This window comes from Hippopotamus amphibius, chromosome 9 (assembly GCF_030028045.1).
Source record: "Hippopotamus amphibius kiboko isolate mHipAmp2 chromosome 9, mHipAmp2.hap2, whole genome shotgun sequence".
Lineage (NCBI taxonomy): Eukaryota > Metazoa > Chordata > Mammalia > Artiodactyla > Hippopotamidae > Hippopotamus > Hippopotamus amphibius.
Genome location: NC_080194.1, coordinates 122,157,962 through 122,176,841, shown reverse-complemented (window position 1 = coordinate 122,176,841; position 18,880 = coordinate 122,157,962). Strand labels below are relative to the sequence as shown.

Here is an 18,880-nt window from a genome sequence, read left to right as displayed (position 1 = left end):
GCTGTCCAGCATGTTGCCACCCCACCGCCATGCCCACAGGCCTGGACAGACGGAAACAGAGATGCATAGCCCTGAAGAGCACATCCAGATGCCCTGCTCCTTCTGTCCCCATGATGAGCAGTTACCCCTTTCAGGGCGGGAAAACAGAGGCTCTGAAAGCAGGAAGGCCGTGTCGTCCCAGGGCAGCAGGAGCCAAGCCCAAGCTCCGGCCTCATGCTCCAGACCTGGGCACGATCCTCCCCGGACACATGACATCATGGTGGCTGCCGCCTGTGTCATGGCTGCTTCGGTATTTATGACATACAGAGACGCGAGAGTCAGACAACGGAGGGAACTTGATTTCAACGCCCCGCTCAGTCTGTGGCAGATGAGGAAACAGGTTCAATGACCGCCTGGTGCCACCGGCCACGGAGTGGCAGGGCTCAGGACTCTGGAGGACACTGAACTATAAAAACACAAACATGTGACTCAATGAGGGGAGACACAGAGCATGTGGTGACAGCCCATCACAGCACACAACCCCCTGAGCCTTCCTCTGGAGCTTGCCAAACTTCCTTCCAAGCGAAGCATCAAAATCCCAGAGGGATGGAAGACCCACCGAACTCCAGGGCTTCAGAAATGCCCATCCCAGTGAGAGGGGATTCCACCCGCTCTGGACTAGGGGGGCATTCCCAGTGTCTTCTCACCCACCTGCCCGCCTCCGCCCCAGCTCTGGGAGTCTCCAGGCACAGCAGAGGGCACAGGCCCGGGAGGTCCCAGCACGGTCCCCTCGGGTGCTTCTGTGCCTCTCGTGACACACACATCCATGTTACACACTGAAGAGCCGCCATGGCTGAGGGAATATCTTCCCTACCAGGGCCATGCAGATGAAAAGATGTCAGGCAAGCCGCTTCCTAGTTAGGGTGTCACCCAAAAGACGAATCCAAACCGCCTCCACACTCCCTGGGCCCGCCACTGCCCCAAGAGCTGCAGGCCTCCTGCCAGGATCCCTCCCGGGAGCTCGTCACTCCATCTGTTTCTAGGGCCCCTGTCCTGGGTCTCTGGCCTCCGTGGCGTCCTCCCCCATCCCGGGTCCCCCTCAGCATCCTCAGCCCCTCTCGAGGCTCCCTCCACGCTCAGACCAGGGCTGGCTGCCCACAAAGACTTCCCGCTTCTCCCGCAGACATTTGAGAAAAACACAACTGGAATCCCAATGCTCCTACTAAAACACTGCCCTCCTCCTCGAACACTGTGAAGGTCCCTCGTGGTTTTGCAGGTAGTTCCTGATAGCCCACCCAAACCACAGCCCTTGGGACGTCTTCTTCGCCCAGCATCTCACACACCATTCTTTGGTGCTAAGAATACCACCGTTACTGGATGCAATAAACCGCTTCTGCACACCATCGTCCAGGACAAAGCTGGTTTTCACATTTGTGACTCTGCTATCTGAAATCACCCCTCTGCTATCCTTATACCTTCATATCATCCAAAACAAGACACAACGTACTACATGAAATGAAAATCCTGAAGTACATATGTTTGGCGGCCACAAGACAATTCCAGACGCTCGTGAGACACCATGGAAACAACATTATTGTTGATGTTAAAAGTCAAGGAAGTATTTGAAAATTAGCTCAGCCTTCAAACCAAAACTCAATTGTTACCTTATCTACTTGTCCACACTACCTATCCATGTCTTTGACATGAAACAAATGCCATTTGTACAACTCTGAACTGAATAATTCACCCAGAACCTCTGGCTTTATAGGTAGTTTCCTCTCTGTCCTACATGGCTCCATCACGGCATCTCTGAAGTGGCCTGGGCCACAGGTGACAGGTCTTCTGACCTACTGTGCCCAGGGTCCTGTGTCACACAACAGGACCATGTGTCCTGGTTATCGTGTCTTCCGCAGGCTCAGCGTCACACAGGGAGTGACGTGTGTGCTGGACAGAGTCAGGAGAATGTCCCGCCTTCTCACCTCTCCTCCCACAAGGGCTGAGGCTCTCACATAGCTTGAGGTCCTGGCCCAGGTGGGACACTGGGATGACGGCCGTCATTTACTGGATCAGACTGGGCACAAGAACCATGGAGCCCCAGCCTCAGAGGTTTCGAGAGGGTGGGGAGGCAGGAACTTCTCTGCCCAGCCACCCAAGCCTGGCCCAAGTGCCTGGTGAGGGAGGACGAGAATGACCGCAGCACAGATGGCAGTTGGAGCCACACCAGGCCCTGGGCCTCCGAGAGGCAAGGGCTGAGCAGAGCCCACCAGGGAGACGACTGCCCTGACTTCGGGCACTCAACCTTCCACGCAGGACCTTCCACGCAAGACCCATCATCCTGCACAACAGACTCCTTTGCCCCTGGGTTAAGGAAAGCAGAGCCCAGCCACTGTCTCACTTGACCTGTTTTGAAAGTAAAGAACCTGACGTTTAGGCAGGTCGAGCGCTCCCCTCCACCCCAAGCTGAACTGGCCACAGGGGCTCTGGGTGGGGAGGCCAGGTCTCCTGAGTGTTGGCTTACCCTTCTTTCCTAAAGGATACATGTCTCCCCAAGGTTGACCACATCAGGGTGAGGTACCTCATGAGATGTCTTTTACAAATACCTAGAAGCTATAGGCAGGCCCCAGATGATGCAAAATAGAAATACGTTCTGTACAGTGATTCTCTGATTCCTAAGCACAAGCATAGTAAAGCCAGGCGACCTCAACCAACTGCAGAGATGGTGCATCTTATGACTAGCTCCCTTGACTCTGTGGAATAAAGCTTCTGGGCGGTGGAGGGGAGGGGACAGCAATGAAAACAGAGGGTCTGACTCTGCCTCCACCTCAGGCATCCCCTCAGCCCCACTGTCCTGCCAGGGCAGTGGCTCAGGGGCATTCCTGGGACCTCTACCCCCTACTTCCCACCCTGTCCACCTGTTCAGACTCAGCCTGCAGCTCCCCTGACCTCACAGCCAGGCACATTTTCCCTAAGAGAAGCCTGTTAACCAACCATGCAGGGCTTCACAGCATTATTTATTGCTGTGCAGCAGGCACTAGCATTATCCCCACTTACAGACAAAGAAATTGAGATGCACTAGTTTGCCCAGAATCACCCAGATCGTGAACTGGCCAAACGGGGAAGGGCATGGGGGCTCCATCTCCTGGCCCATGTCCCCACAGACTGTTAATTCAGTCTCAAGTGTGCCCTCAGGCCACTCTGGGCACATGGTAGGGCCAGAGGAGCATTTGTTTTGGCACTGAGCAGATTCATTGGTTTCTGATCTGCAGCTTACCTTCTGTTTAAGTGGAACACGTTATCTGAACAACGAACCTCAGTGTCTGCACCGATTTAAATGCAAAGTCGGGACTTCCCTGGTAGTGCAGTGGTTAAGAATCTGCCTGCCAAGGCAGGGGACACGGGTTCAATCTCTGGCCTGGGAAGATCCCATATGGCGCGAAGCAACTAAGCCCTCGTGCCGCAACTACTAAGCCTGCACTCACGAGCCCTCGAGCCACAACAACTTAGCCCACGTGCCACAACTACTGAAGCCTGTGCGCCTAGAGCCCGGGTTCCTCAACAAGAGAAGCCACCTCAAGGCGAAGCCCTTGCACCACAACAAAGGTAGCCCCTGCTCTCCGCAACTAGAGAAAGCCTGCACACAGCAACGAAGACCCAATGCAGCCCAAAAAGTAAATAAATAAAAATTATAAAAAATAAATACAAGCAAAGTAACGGAGATGCAAGGTGCCTGGCACACAGGCACTACATCACTGCTACCTTCCCTTTAACAATTCAAAAAAATTTAATTCAGACCTGTACTGCCAAAAAAATTAATTTTCATTGAAGTTGACAAGGGTCTATTCTCATAAAAAAAAGAAAAGACATATTTATGTGGAGAAAAGCAAAACAAGAACTTCCTTTCCTCCCAAACCCACAGCAAAGGTCTCCATCCATTAAGACTGAAGCTGGAAGGCGGAAAGTAATCCACCAAAGGAACCTCCCACGGCTGGGCTGTGATTATTCCTCAAATATAACGGGCATTTTATTTTTCTGAAGTGAAAAAAACTGAAAAATGTCAGCACTGCTCACTCCCTTAGTGGTCCACGCTCATTACTCCAGGTGGAGATTCCCACAGTCCGTAAGGTTACAGGCACGCTGTCACAACTGAACTTCTTTCTGCCTGTGACCTGGGCGTGAGGGAGGTCGCCCTGAGGCAGGAGGGGGATGTCCTGGGTGTAGTGAAGTGCATCCAAAGGAAGCTCACGACAGCCCAGAGGAGGCCTTACCAGGAAGCCCAAGGCCAGAAGCAGGCCAAGAAGTTCTGTGAGGCAGAGGAAACACGCTTTCTACTCCTCTCCTAGATGCTACCATTACGGTTTAGCTTTATTATTCACTTAAACATCTGCTTGCTAAAACAGGAAAATACACAAATCACAAGAAGCACAAATTCTAACACACCTCCATTTTACTAGTGAAAAGTGGATTGCTGCTCCAAGCCACACCCTGGGTCAGAGCCAAGAACAGATCTGAAAGGAGGCTAACCCAGGAACCCTCCACCATCCGAGCCACACTCAAGCAAGCACAAGAAAGCAAGCTTCCCCTCACCTGACGGCCAAAATTCTAACTGAAGTTTCTGCCTCGCTTCACCTCACGTACAGGTAGCCATTTACAGGGGACAGAGCGCTTTCAAACCAGCGTCTCGTTTCATCTTAGCAGCCACACGTTGAGAGAGTGGAGCAGTCCCTGCTAGTCCTCCTTTCACAGGTGAGGATGCTTCTCCAATGGAAAAGCAGACTTGAGAAGTCAAGCGAGCAGACCAAGGTCAGAGGGCAAGGGGAACGAGGCCAGGAACTCTGATTGGACACCAAAGCCAGGGCTTCAGAAGCCACAAACAAACCCTCAAAGGAACCCCAAGAGCTTACACATGGTAACTTAGACATATCTGTAACTAGGAATCAAAAACTATTTTCTACAAAACAAATGAAGCCAGTAAAACAAATTAACGTTTTCCTAATTGATCAACAACTTTCCCACCAAAATAAGCTTCTATGAGCAAGTTCTAACTTCTGAAGCATACAAAATTACCTTATACTTACATCTTGAAGTAAGTATACTTACATCAAAAGTCTTTACCAAAAAACTGAGTAGGGCCATGATTTCAGAGGCCAGTCAGTCCTCCTCAGCTGAGAATGAGGTACAAGCAGCGAGCTGAAATGCACACATTTGGCCCAGATCTCCAAAATGGGTCCTCCATGAGCTCCTGAAGTATTTCCTTCTTGGAATTATCAGGACTGTCTAACAAACTTAAATTACTGTTTCCCAAGGACCTAATGAAAGTTTTTTCCAAGCAAAACTCACTAGAAAATGGTGTTACATTTGCTGTCTATAGAAATGCTGCAAACATGGCCTGAAGCAAAAAGAATGTTAAGAACAATTCATTTTATGATTAAGAAAAAGCAGAATGCTGAAATATACATACAAGCAGGAAACAATGGGAAACCTGCAGATCCCGAACAAAATTGACACATGGTTTTCTTATTATTTTGGTAGGGACCCTAGGAAAGCTGAAACACTCCTTTACATCAGGCCACCAATGTTTTCACCACTTAATACACCACGGGAGACGTTTTCATGGCACCCAAGGAAATCTTAGTTGAAACCTGAAGGGCCACATCTTGAAGCCCTTAACATTTTCCAGTCTACCATACTTGAAGTGCAGGGTGATGAGCCCAAGTCAGATCCTTCAGATTGTTAATTTTTGGTTTCTTATCAATCTTTCCCCAAATGAGTTTCAAAAGCCCACTCCTTTGTTGTATTTCCATCATCTGAGTCTGGGGAAGAGACACCGCACGTATTCTCTCAATGCATTTCCAAACTATTGTTTGCTGTTTAAAATAGCCTACCATAAAAACCATCAAGGAGTCTTTGTGGAGGAAAAAAACCAACCTTCAGAAATCGATTATATTTGCTCAGAGAAAGATTACTTACTGCCTCTTAACAGAGTTTAAATACAGAAAGAAACAGTCTCTTTGGAGGAGAAAGGGGGAATGTCCCCCCTCCCAAAAGTGCCACCCAAAGTGTGGGAGCGGGAGCTGGGTGGAGGCAGGGAGACGGGAAGGGAAGGGTCCCTCTCCACCCCGGGGAGCGCAGGGCACACCCTGCAAGGGGCTGGGGTCCCCGTACCTTTCCCGCGGGGCCCTGAGCTGCCCGCGCTGCTGCTCCCCCCAGCGCAGGACGAGTCCTTCCTGAGCCTCTTGCTCTGCGGCCTCACGCTGGACCTGAGGAAGTGGTGCTGGTCCTGGGGGCAGGCGGGCGGCGGGGACGGCGCCTGCGGGCCGCCCGAGGGGGCCTGGGGGCCGTCGCCGCCGTCCCGGGGGGTCTTGCTGTCCCTCTTTGTGCCGCCGCTCTCCTCGGCCGCGTCCCCGCCGCCGGGCCCCTCTCCTTCCAGCGAGTCCTCATCGGCCGACCTCTTGCCCAGCCTCTTGAGCCCTTCCTCCCCGCCGCCGCCGTCTCCCAACTTCACTGTCATCCTGGCCGGGGAGGGGGAGAGGGGACCCCGGTGAGGCGCGCGGCCCGCAGCCTGCGAGAAGTTTAGCCGCACCGATCCCCTCTCAACATGGCCGCCGTTGTTTGTTCCAGATCCCCTCCCGCGGCCCGCCCGCCCCAGCCCGGCCAGCGGGGCCTGAGCCGCCGCCCGCCCGACCCCGGCCCGGACCCCCGCGCGCCCGCCCGCCCGACGCCCAGGAAACGGCGGCCGGCGGCGCGGAGGCGGCGGGGCGGCAGCTGCGCGGCCGCGCCCGGACGGCCCTGCCCGTGCGGCGCCCCGGCCCGGGGTCGGGGAGGGGGCATGGGGCCCGGGCCGGGGTCCCAGAGTCCCGGAGCCACCTACCCGGCGGGCCCGCGGCTCATGGCCTGCGCGCCGGGCAGCCCGCGCGCCGGCCTCGCTCCCCGCGCTGCCTGGGCCGGCCGGGCCTCTGCGCCCGCGCCCCCCGACCCCACCCCTCCCCGCCCCGCAAAACGCGCAGGGCTCGGGGCCCGCGCACCTGCCCGGCACGCCGGCCCCCAAAGTTGGCCCCGGAGCGGGGGCTAGGGTCCCGGATCGACCCCGGCAGGGGACAGGCGCGGGCTCGCCTGCGTGCACAAGGAACTCCATGGTGGCCCGCGGCTGCCGGCCCGCCTGCTTATTTTAAAACAGACATAAAGAATAATAAGCTCGGGGTTTCTGGGAATCTTGCTTCGGAGGGTGGGAGATGTATGATGCTGCGGGGATTTACGAATTGAAAAGGCTTTTGCAACAAAGGAGCCTGTTGCATGGAACAGGTTGGAGCCACCCATGAAAGTGAGGGTACAGTTATGTCCAGGTAAGAATGGATAGAAGAGAATTGTGTTAAAACTCTCGGTAACCATGAATAAAAATCTCGCATTAACTTTGTTACCCTCTGTTGTGAGCAATGTCAACAAAAAAATGTGACGACTCTAAAAATGAGGGTCGCCCCAAAAGCAGATCCACTCGGTTTATTAAAAGAGAATCCGGTACTATCAACAGTGTAAGCCCAGAAATAGTAATGTGTATACGCGATGAAGCAAGAAAGATAAAAATTAGATGCCTCAACAGGTGTTGATACTATGCCCAAACTCTGACATGGTCCGCACGACTGCTGAGAATGGGAACATTTTCACTTAAAAGGAAAATGAGACCAAGAGACATCAAGGCCAACAATGAAATACAATAACAGGAGTAAGGATAGATTAGGAAATGATTAAGGTCATAGTAATATCTACTACTGCTCTGAAGTATTATGCCTCAAAACTATCTGTTACAGCTTTCATCTGTTGAAATTGACGTCATAAATCATCTGAATTCATGCCAGTTTAAAAAAAAATTTTTAACCTGCCGAAGAATAGAACTATACACGACAGACACCCAAACTCAAAGGACTTCATTGCACAGGACATCTCACTATTCTATTCATTTCTCGTCCTATTCATTTCCACTTAAGAAACCTGAAAATATCCCAAAGGGCCTTTCTCTGGGTTATAATGTGGAGAACCCTATTCCCAGGTACCTATCATCCTGAAGCTACCCACCGTCAACCCAGGACGAGGCAAAAGTTATATCACCTACAACAAAATAAACTTGCCCGTTCGCCAGGTTGAATATGGGAAGACACTAAACTGAATACAGAAGAACGTGGCTTTTCGGAATTAAAAGGATATTTACACATTTCAGAGTTTTCCTTGATGGGAAAAGGAAAACGTGAAGATGGAATCCTTTTAGCGAATATCTCCAACCTTACTTCCTGACCGTGCGCAGAGGTGGGATCACCTCAAACCCAACCCCGGCTGGACACCATTTGCCACATTTCGGGAAAGGAAAAGCAAAACCCTCCCTCTCCGGCTGGTTTCTGGCTGCACACAAAGAGCACTGTCAACGCAACACTTCTGGGTCCAGGATCCCCCGAGCCGCCCCAACTAAAACACCGCGTGCGTAACCACCGCCGCCAGGGCTCAGGCCGCTTCTCCCGCAGCCCCGCTCAGGCTGGGAGCCGGGCCTCGCCGTGACAGCGGGTCGGGGAGGCCCACCCCTCCCGAACCCCAGGCTCCCGTCACCTTTTTCATCAACGCCTCGCAACAGCCTGGCTTCCCGGGCCCCCCGGGGTCCTGTCGGGCAGCTCCGGCCCCCGAGCGCCGGCTGCTGAGAGGCCGCAACGCCGGTGTGGTCCTCCCACCTTGGAAGCAGTCGCCGAGCGGCGCTCGCCCCGCACGTCCCCTGCGCGGCCGACGTGCGGCTGACGGGGCTCCGGGCACCGGTGCTGCCGCCGTTCAGCCTGTCCGAGGCCCTGCCCGCGGAGCACAGGAGCAGTTCCGGCTACGGCGGCCGGCGGAGTCCGCGGGGTAGACACGCGGGGCGGGGCCGGGGCGGCGGGAGCGCGGACCGGGGCGGGGCGACGAGCGCGGGGCCGAGCACGCCGAGGTTTCCAGCGGGCGCGCCTCCCCAGGGGCGCTCCCATTGGTCAACGGCGAGCGCGCGCGCTTGCACGCACCGACGCTGGGCGGGGGTGGAGGGCCGGCCCGCGACGCGGATAATGTTGTGACGCCAGCCTCGCGGCCGTGCGGACTGGTACGTCTCTCTGGATTGGTGAATTGACAGCCAATAGAGTGAGAGCCTAGGCTGTGATTGGCCCGGGCCGTGTTGACGGATGCGTGAGAAGAAAACGCCGCCTCAGCTCTGAGTCTTGAATCCCGCGCGAACCGGGTTTTTAACGAAAAAGTGTAAAAGTTAACTGAGGCAGATAAACACACCTTTTACTGGATTGAGTGCATGCATTTAAAGTTCTTTAGCGTTGCGAATGGTGCTGGGCACTTAGGTTCTTTTTCTTCATTTTGGCGATTAAAGGAGTGTTTTAAATTCTAGTGTTTATGGAGAGGGGATAAGAGTGATGGTGTTTAAGGGCACAAACTTGTAAGAAGTAATATCTAATGCACAGTATAATGGATAGACAGTAATATTGTATTATAACTAATGTGATAAACATCTCTACATCCTAATTATAATATATAAATGTATCAAAGTAACGACCTGTACACCTTAAACTTACACAATGATGTGTCAAATTTTTTCAATAAAATTCTAGTATTTATGAAAATGGTGTTTTTTAAAATAGAATTTTCCTTGTATGTGTGACCCAGCACCTACCTCCTCTGATTAGGTAGTACCTACACTTTCCTATTATTTTTTTCATTTGTTTAACAATGTGGACCTTTCTGCTGCTTTTTGCTATAGTAAGTTTTTAAAATGACATTGCTTCCCACCCCCCCCAACCCCCAAAATTAGTTTAAGCCATCAGTTAAGGCCAGGGCCGCGTGTCGCTAACGCCTTAGGGAATGTAGGTTAGTTTCCGACCGGATGAACGCCTATCATTGGCTATTTTCTCTCCAATGGCGTCCATAAGGCCCCCAAAGCATTTAATGCATGTCGTAAGTTACCAACTAAAAGGAACTGTGTTGAATCAGCTAGCTTTTCTCATAAGTACTCTTGAACAACACCCTCCTCGAGACAAAGCAGAGCCTAGCAAACTTTGGGGGGTCCAAAAGACCTAACAATAAGATTAACCAAGGAGGAGAGAATCTTAAAGATGGCGTTCCGTTTCTTTCCCAGTCTCTCCGCTGCCTTCCTCCACCTGATTGACCTACGTTAGAAACATGTAACTACAGGAGCGGGTCCCCAACCGGCCGTGTATCCCTATCACATCTAGATGAATTCACCAGCTTCCCTTCTCTGCGCAGAAAGGCATATCCTGGCCTCTTGGCCCCCCTCTACGAGCTAGCGTTGGGGAGTCTAGACAGGGGGTACGAAGTGGGGGAAATTGCGCAGCAGCACCAAGCAGCTCGCCACCCGTGGGAGGAATCCTGCCCTCGGCTTCGCACGAACATTTCCGATCGTCTTCGGCTTTTTCCGGCCTCTCGTGGCTCTTCGGGCGGCCTCGGCATCCACTCGCTCAGCTTCGGCTGTGTTCGCTTTGGGCTCGCAGCCGTTGTCCCGGCAACGCGCGACAGCGCTGCGGCCCAGCAAAGGTGAGTGCGGTCCCCTGCCCGGGGCTTGGGAGTAGGGGGTCTGGGAGCCCAGAGCCAGCGAGGAGAGCGATGACAACGCGGGGCCGGGGAGGGGCTCGGGAGGCCGGAGGCCGGGGCGGCTCGGGGTGTCGGGCGGCTCCGGGGGCCCGCAGCCTGGGGCCCGGAGGAGGGCGACGCCGAGGCGAGCGGGACCCCCTTCCCACGCCCTCCCAGATTATTTTCGTCCGGAAATCCTGCCTGGGCCGAGCGTCCCAGCGCGTGGCGGGTCAGGCCGAGGCTTGGAGGTGCGGGGCGGACGTCCGAACGGTCAGCGCGAGACGAGGGCCACCTCCGGCACAGACAGGTCCGACTGAGGGCCGCGTGGCTGCGCGAGGCCCGTGTGAACTGACCCGGAGAGGAGGGGGCGGCGCCGGCGGCGCTCGCGGTAACACCCGGACCGGGAGGGAATCAGAAAACCACCTTTCTGAGCTGTCAGGCCTGCGGCCTTGGGGATCGCACGCACGGTTCAAACCAGAGCTGGAGTTCCTTCTTGTCCACGAGGTGCATGCACTGTGACTCTGCACTGCCGAGGCCCTGGCGGCGATGGTCCAGAGGGTGAGGCTTTTCGGGGTGGCCCCTAGTGCCTGCCCCCACGCCCCTCCACTCAGCCCCCATTGCCTCAAAGTCCTCTGGTTCCCTCCCACAGCATCCCCAAGCAGTAATGCAACTGAAGTTATCCTTAGTACCACGAGCCGCTCCTTTGAAAGACCTTAAAAGTTTCTTTCCCAAAAGGTGGTTTAACGGAGGCGTAAAGACCTTGCACCACTGGAGGTAAGAGGAGCAAATCGGTGAGAACAAATGGGAATTTTTTTCTTTTCCTCCAAATTTATATATTGCCAAATCGCCTTATGTTCTAGAGACCCTGAGTTTGTTTTAAGGAAAGGAAGTACACTTGATTCATGAACTGATGCCATTAACAGGATGCCATTAGGTCACGATTTTATTGTTAGTCATCTCTCCTCCTTGTGTTTACTTTGGTAACTTTTCTTTTGTAATTATGCAGACAATATTTATTCATTGTAGAAAAGTGTTAAAATGCAGGTGAAAGGAATGATGAGCAACTCATGTTGTGTAAAAATGGATTCATTCACCCTGGACTTAACCCACTTTTTACAACTGACAAGATATCAAAACATCTTTCCTTGCTAGTAAATAGCTTCATCAGGGATTCATGTATTGGGGCTTGTTTGGTGAAGGCACTGTCCCAGGGCTGGCCTCTCACCCTGTGGAGCAGATAATCTGGTAGGGAGTGCAGGATGGCCAGTCAAACACACATTTACAGTAAAGTCTAAATGCAGCAGTGGAGAAATACAGGATTCTATGAGGACACTGGGCAGAAGCACAGGACAACCTAGAAGTCAAGTTCAAGAGCTCTCTGGTGGAAAGGAGGCTCCCTGAGTACCCAAAGCAGGGGTGTGGGGAGAGAGTGTCTGGGAAAGCCCCAGGCAGGAAGAAAGTAGTTTAAAGATCTTTTAGCATACTTGCTTATTACAAAGTAATGTTTAAAATAAAAGACAAAGGAAATCAGGTTTAACTTTTTCAAGTGCTATTATAATTCTTTTTCCATCATTACAACAAAATTAATATATTACTCATTTTTCCAAGGCATATTCTCAGAAAGTAAACTTGTTAAATATGAATAAGAATTTCCCATAGCCGAGTTTAGACCCTTAATTGGCTGCAACACATTAAAACTCACTTTAAAAGGTTTCCTTGCTGCATTAATCTGCCCAGTTTTTAACCTGGTGTGTCTCATTATCAGTGGCTCTGTGTGAACATTTGCATGAAGTCTTTACTCAAGGAAGCCAGAACCCTGACCAGTTACATGTCCCCTAAGTGAATGGTGCAGGAGGCTCCCGGATCCTGCCCCCTCCCCTGACTGCAGCCCCCCATCCCCCTGCTCCTCCTGCCCAACTGCTCTGTCAAGAGCCCTGAATGGGTTGCTCTTCAGCTTGTGGTGGGCGTATATCAGGGTATATACTCATAAGAGAAAGCTAAACAGTTGAAATATGGCTGTTCATTTGTACCCACCTGCCTTCCAGCTTCTGGAAGAACAGGATTTCCCTCTCTAGACCCAATCTGAGCCTTCGTGGCTTCCTCTGATACAACTGTTGTATTGCTAAAAGCAAATGGCATAGTCCATTCTCTATTCTAATGACAGAATTTTGCAGGTGCTGGATAACTTTTTTTGCACAAATTTTTTGTTGTGGTTAAATATGCATGATGTAAGATTCGCTATTTTAACCCTTTGTAAGTATACAGTTCAGCGGCCGCATAAGTACGTTCACATTGTTGTGCATTCACCACCACCATCCATCTCCAGAATTTTTTTCATCTTCCCAAACTGAAACCTTGTATACAGTAAACACTAACTCCCCATCCCCGCCTGCAGCAAGCCCTGGCAACTACCAATCTGCTTTCTGTCTCTGTGAATTTGATGACTCTAAATACCTCATATAAGTGAATCATACAGTATTTGTTCTTTTGTGTCTGGCTTATTTCACTTCTTCTAGGTTCATCCATGTTATAACATGTATCAGAATTTCATTCCATTTTAAGGCTGAATAATACTCCATTGTATGAATATACCTCATTTTGTTTATTCATTCATTTGTCAGTAGATATTTAGGTTGTATCCACCTATTTGCTGTCAAAAATGCTGGTATGAATACTATGTTCAAATATCTGTTCAGATCCCTGCTTTCAATTCTTTTGGGTATGTATCTAGAAGTGGAATTGCTGAATTATATGGAAATTCTGTGTTTGATATTTAGGGACCCACCATACTGTTTTCCACAGCATCTGTACCATTTTACACTCCCACCAGCAATACACAAGGGTTCCAATTGCTCCACATCCTCACCAACATTTTTTACTTTCTGTTTTTCTTCTTTTTTTAATGTATTAATTTATTTATTTATTGACTGCATTGGGTCTTTGTTGCTGCACATGGGCTTTCTCTAGTTGCAGCGAGTGGGGGCTACTCTCTGTTGCGGTGTGCGGGCTTCTCATTGCGGTGGCTTCTCTTATTGTGGAGCACAGGCTCCAGGCGCACAGGCTTCAGTAGTTGTGGCACGTGGGCTCAATAGTTGTGGCTTGCAGGTTCTAGAGCGCAGGCTCAGTAGTTGTGGCACACGGGCTTAGTTGCTCCGAGGCATGTGGGATCTTCCTGGACCAAGGGTCAAATCCATGTGCCAATGCAATGCATATTCTTAACCACTGTGCCACCAGGGAAGTCCCACTTTTTACTTTCTGTTTTTGTGATAATAGCCATCCTAGTGGGGATGAAGTTGAATAACGTTAAATGATAGCAAACCAACTCAGATAGGTACTTCCCTGCTAGCTAGCTTCCCCAAACTGACTCTAGGATGTGAAAAAGTGGGCAATAGTCAGGCTGTCATCCCACTCACCTTCCTACTCCTCCCACCAAGGGACAATACACATATCTTTTCCAGGAAAGAAAGATGCTAAGTTCATGTAACTGATCAAGTTCATCTTCTCCCCGGTTGCTGTGGCTTTGCTTCCTTGACACCATAACAAACGAATCCTTTTGCCCCTGACACCTCAGAGGAAGGCAGGGACAGCCTTGATTTTCTGTCAGAAACTGGGTGCTGGGTTTTTCTGTACGCTTCTTTCATTTGTTTGAAAACTTTGCTTAAAGGGGAGCTATAGAAATGTAAATTGTCCTTATTATGATTGAATAAAAATGATCAAGGATTACACATGTAGTGCAGTCCACAGGACTTTTCTTTATTGTTTTGATGGCAATATGTGTAATTCTTTTCCATCGCGCCAGATCTAATCCCTTGCTTCTAATTGTGTATTTTCCCCTGTTAAGAGATCTTGTCCACATAAAAGACCCACCTGCATGGGTCTAAAGGGGCGCTGATAAATTCCCGAATGTCTTATGATTGTAGGTTTGTGATGCTTCTCTTTCCTAATTCTGTATGTACTAATTTTGTTTGTTTTGTTCAAGACCAACAGGACCTGGTTGTTTTTTCCCTGCAGGTTTCAGCCCTGACCAGGCCTGCGTTTCCTTATGGCCCTCTACTTTGACCACCGCATAGAAACCCCAGACGCAGTCGGGTCTCCTTCCCACATCAGTTGGCACCCCATTCACCCATTCCTGGCGGTTGCTTCTGTTAGCACAACCTCAGGAGGCAGTGTGGACATCTATCTGGAGCAGGTGAGTGTGGAAAGCAGCAATTCTGACTGCAGTGGCTTCTGGCTTTTGTCTCTCGTGTGTGTGTGTGTGTCTCTGTCTGTCTGTCTCACCGAGGTCCAAATGCCCAATAATATAAAAGCCCTATTATGGGAACAATTCTCTTGCTACTGCTGTTTAGTTTTGGGGACATATTTAGGAATGCTTAAGACGGAGTCCACAGTCCGTTCACAGTCACCAGCAGGGTTGTCTGCCCATCCCTCTCCAGCCTCCTGTTGGCTCACGTTGGCCATTTGAAACTATCCGTTTCCTGGAGCTGCCATAACAAATTGCCACAAATTGGGTGACTTAAAACAACAGAAATTTATTCTCTCATAGTTCTGGAGGCCAGAAGTCTCCAACAAGGGGTTGGCAGGTCCCTACCCTCTCCGAAGTCTCTAGTGGAGGGTCTGTCCCCTGCTTTGCGTTGGCTTCCAGTGTAGCCATCAGTCCTTGGTGCTCCTTGGCTGGGACCCGTGTCACTCCAGCCTCTCCCTCCGTCTTCACATGGCCACCTCCTCTGTGTAGCCATGTCTCTTTCCTCCTCATATAAGGGCACCAGTCATGTTAGACTAGCTCCCACTCTAATGACCTTGTCTTAACTTAATCATCTGCAGAGACCCTATTTTTGAATAAGGTCATATCACAAGTACCAGGGGTTAGGGCTTCAACATATCTTTTTGGGATGCACAGTTCAATTCAAAACAGAAACTTTCTAGAAGCTCCTACTTCACCAAGAAAAATGAATTTTCTTTCCCGCTCCCTCCTCCACCCTCTGCAGTCCCGATGTCACCCTGACATTTCACTCAAGCAGCCAGACTCATCAGCGAAGGCTACATAACGTGTCCCGCTGTCCCCACCCTGCACGTTCCACCCTCCTGTAGTGTCCTCTGCAGAACACACCCAAGGGGCTTCCTCACCCAGCCCCCGTCATCCAACCCCTACCTCCACCAGTCCGGGCTGTCTAGCCTTCCCCCGTCTCAGACAGGCCTGCCGTTGGCCCGCCCCAGAGCACATCCAAGCCTCTTCTCCCTCCATGTCCTCCTCCTCCTGGGGTCGAGTTTGCCATCTATCAGTGGATGACTTACAAGCCTGTGGCTCCAGCCCTCCAGTCCCCCACCACCACCACCCTGAGCTATAGATTGGGAACGCAGCTGCCCACAGGCCGCCTCCTGGGTGTTGCACACAGACCCCAACCTGCACAGGTCCCAAACTGAACTGAACTTTGCCACACCTATGCCCTACTCTGCATTTCCCTGCAAAAGGCTTATTGTCAGCACCTCATGAAAGTCATCACCCTTTGTCCTGTTGCCCAGGATGGGGCCTGGGAGTGACGGTGACCCCTCCCCCCGGAACCCTTCACCATGTTCCCTCAGGTCACCCCCAGCCTCGGGCGACCCAGCACTGGGTAGCTCCCTCACTGAGCAGCTGCGTCCTTGTGGCCACCCCACCCCTACTGCAGAGCCGTACACAGAATGGCTCTCTCCTCCTGCGTTGTTCTGTGGGTGATGACAGAAACTCCAGGTGTGGCCCAGGTGCTGCCTACGTGGTGCCCTCTGGGCTGCAGACCCTCAGGCCACTTGCCTCCCAGCACTGGGCCCACTGTGTCCTCTGCACGGGACACTCTTCCTTGACCTTTTTGCCTAATTGCTCCCTTAATCCTCCAGATGAAAGAGGCCCAATGGGCACTTCCTGAGCAAGCCCTCCCCTCACCCCCCACAATGGGCAAACCCTCCTGGTGTGCTCACCACGGTCTCATCCAGGGCACGGGACAATTTTTGGCACCAGTGTCGCCCAGCTGTTTTGGGGTAGCTGCCTCCCTCTGGGAGTCAGAAAACTCTCCAGTATGTATCATAAAATTTTCCTTAGAATAAATATTAAATTCCAAGATAATAACAATTTTAGATTTTTTTTTGTCTTTTTTTTGCCACACCATGCAGCTTGTGGGATCTTAGTTCCCTAACCAGGGACTGAACCTGGGCCACGGCAGTGAAAGCACCAAGTCCTAACCACTGGACCACCAGGGAATTTCCTAGACAAAATTTTTAAATTTAGAAAATTTAAAATATACTATTACAAAACAAAGTGTACTTCCTATGTTTCTGATTGGCACAAGGAAAACTATGAGATTTCAAATAGCAATTTATTGGATGATAATTTGGTCATAAATGTAAGCAGGTGTAACTGGAGATTATTAGGAAGAGCCCAGTGGAAGTACTGAGAACAAACTGAAGTAATCTCTGAAAACACACTTATTTATGCTTTAAACCTACTGCCTTAGGAAATTCTAGAAAACACAAGAATATACAAGCACGTATTCTATTAGCTGTTACAGCAATGACATCATCACACATCACGAAGCTCCAGAAAACTCCACTGTACACTCATGAGAGAACAAGAGTTAACAAAGCAGATCACGTCTTCGTATCATTCTGAACATGACTTTGGCCTTGAAGACCCCAAAAAGGCTCTCAGGATCACCTAACCACACTTTGAGAACTTTGGGTCAACACACTTCACCTGCTGACCCACTGCTTGTTTTTATAAATAAAGTTGTATTGAATTCCCTGGCGGTCCAGCGGTTAGGACTCCATGCTTCCACTGCAGGGGGCATGGGTTCAGTCCCTGGTTTGGGAACTAAGATCTTGCAAGCCGCACAGCATGGCCAAATAAATAAATAAAAATCTAAAAAAAGATTTTTTGAAGTAAAGTTTTATTGATAAGCTGGTCCATGGGTTCAGTTGCATGTTTACCTTACACTTTCATAGTTCAGCTGTGGCAAAATGGGTGTTTCTATGAAAATTAAGTAGAATATTTCCTTAACAAACAGCTCATTATATCCTCTAGCTGACGTCAATCCATCGATGAAGCAGAAATTCTTAGAGTAGCAGCCACTCCCCGTAATAAGGGGTTTACCTCATGTGTCACAGGGTGAGTGCGTACCGGACACACATATTGAGAGGTCTTTCCGGGTCACCTCTCTGTGGTGGCACCCGACGCGGCTGATCCTGGCTGTTGGCTGGGAGACAGGAGAAGTGGTCGTGTTTAATAAGCAGGACAAGGAGCAGCATGCCGTCCCCCCAACACACACCGCCGACATCACCGTCCTGAACTGGAGCCCCAGCGGGAACTGCCTGGTGTCAGGAGACAGGGTGAGCAGACACGCGGTGACGCTGATTTCAGATCTCTACATTGCCCTGTCTGTGCTCTTAGGGACTAAATTATTAGAAATGTGTGGTTGGCAAGTTCAACTGGGCTTGTCAGCTGTCATGGCAGGTATTGTTTTATATTGGGAGCAAGGTTTGAAAGTTTTACTCTATGGCAGAAGTTTGTAATTTTTTAAATGATCATTTCTAGGTAATTACATTCACAAAGATGGGGTGGTGCCTCAGGGACCCCAAACCCCAGCTTCCCTGAGCACACTGCTTCACTGCCTAGAAGACCCTGATCCTAGTCGCCCGGCCCAGGGCTTCCTAAGCAGGTTGATTTGCCCCCAGGGGATACTTGGCTTTAGTCTAGGGAGAGGTTTTATTGTCACAGTGGTGGTGGTAGGGGGTGCTTTCTACTGGCATCCAGTGGGTGGAGGCCAGAGTTACTGCTCAACACCTTCCAATGCTCAGGGCAGACCCCACAGCAGAGAATTATCAGCTCAAGATATCAACAGTGCACAGGCTGAGAAACCTGGTGAATTGTACAATGAGTTTATTTTACACCTTTAAGGTAGTACATTTACATGTTTCAAAGTTCAAAAAACACAGAAAGCTGTATACTGTGAAGACTCTCCAGCCCACCCCCATCCACTCCCTCCCCCTCCCTACCCTCCAGCACCTACAGCTTCTTCAAGTCTTTCCAGGCTCCTTCAGTTACACACAGGAACACACAGTGCATTCTCTCCCCAACTTCCAATTTTGAAAAATTTCAAACCTTTAGGGAAGTTGAAAGAATAGTACGAGGAACATACTTGTACCCTTCCAGTGAAGTCAGTAGCTGTTAACGTTGTGACACATCTGCTCTCTCTATGTATTTGTATTTTTTCCCTGCACATTTGAAAGTTTGTCACAGACATCATACTTCACCTCAAATGCTTTGGCATCGATCTCCTAGGAG

General features: G+C 50.7%; 2 protein-coding genes across 11 annotated transcripts in view; one reads left to right on the top strand and one right to left on the bottom strand.

Annotated features, from left to right (window-relative positions):
* CRAMP1 (cramped chromatin regulator homolog 1) overlaps positions 1–8,821 on the bottom strand; it is a 57,605-nt gene extending 48,784 nt beyond the window's left edge. For 2 of the 3 annotated variants that reach the window (XM_057748780.1, XM_057748781.1), the window contains exons 1-2: positions 8,569–8,821; positions 6,142–6,488 (exon numbers count right to left, since the gene is read on the bottom strand). In XM_057748780.1, coding sequence (XP_057604763.1) covers positions 6,142–6,487 — 346 coding nt within the window. In that variant the 5' untranslated portion in view covers position 6,488; positions 8,569–8,821. The remainder of the gene's footprint in view (positions 1–6,141; positions 6,489–8,568) is intronic. The other variant, XM_057748782.1, reaches the window with a different exon arrangement.
* A 1,619-nt stretch (positions 8,822–10,440) lies between these two features.
* The window catches only part of IFT140 (intraflagellar transport 140), a 72,710-nt gene continuing 64,270 nt past the window's right edge, over positions 10,441–18,880 (top strand). For 3 of the 8 annotated variants that reach the window (XM_057747594.1, XM_057747593.1, XM_057747588.1), the window contains exons 1-5: positions 10,499–10,533; positions 10,747–11,127; positions 11,219–11,343; positions 14,581–14,758; positions 17,704–17,925. In XM_057747594.1, the coding sequence (XP_057603577.1) occupies positions 14,612–14,758; positions 17,704–17,925 (369 nt within the window). In that variant the 5' untranslated portion in view covers positions 10,499–10,533; positions 10,747–11,127; positions 11,219–11,343; positions 14,581–14,611. Of the gene's footprint in view, positions 10,534–10,746; positions 11,128–11,218; positions 11,344–14,580; positions 14,759–17,703; positions 17,926–18,880 lie in introns of all 8 variants that reach the window. The other 5 variants (XM_057747589.1, XM_057747591.1, XM_057747590.1 and 2 more) reach the window with 5 other exon arrangements.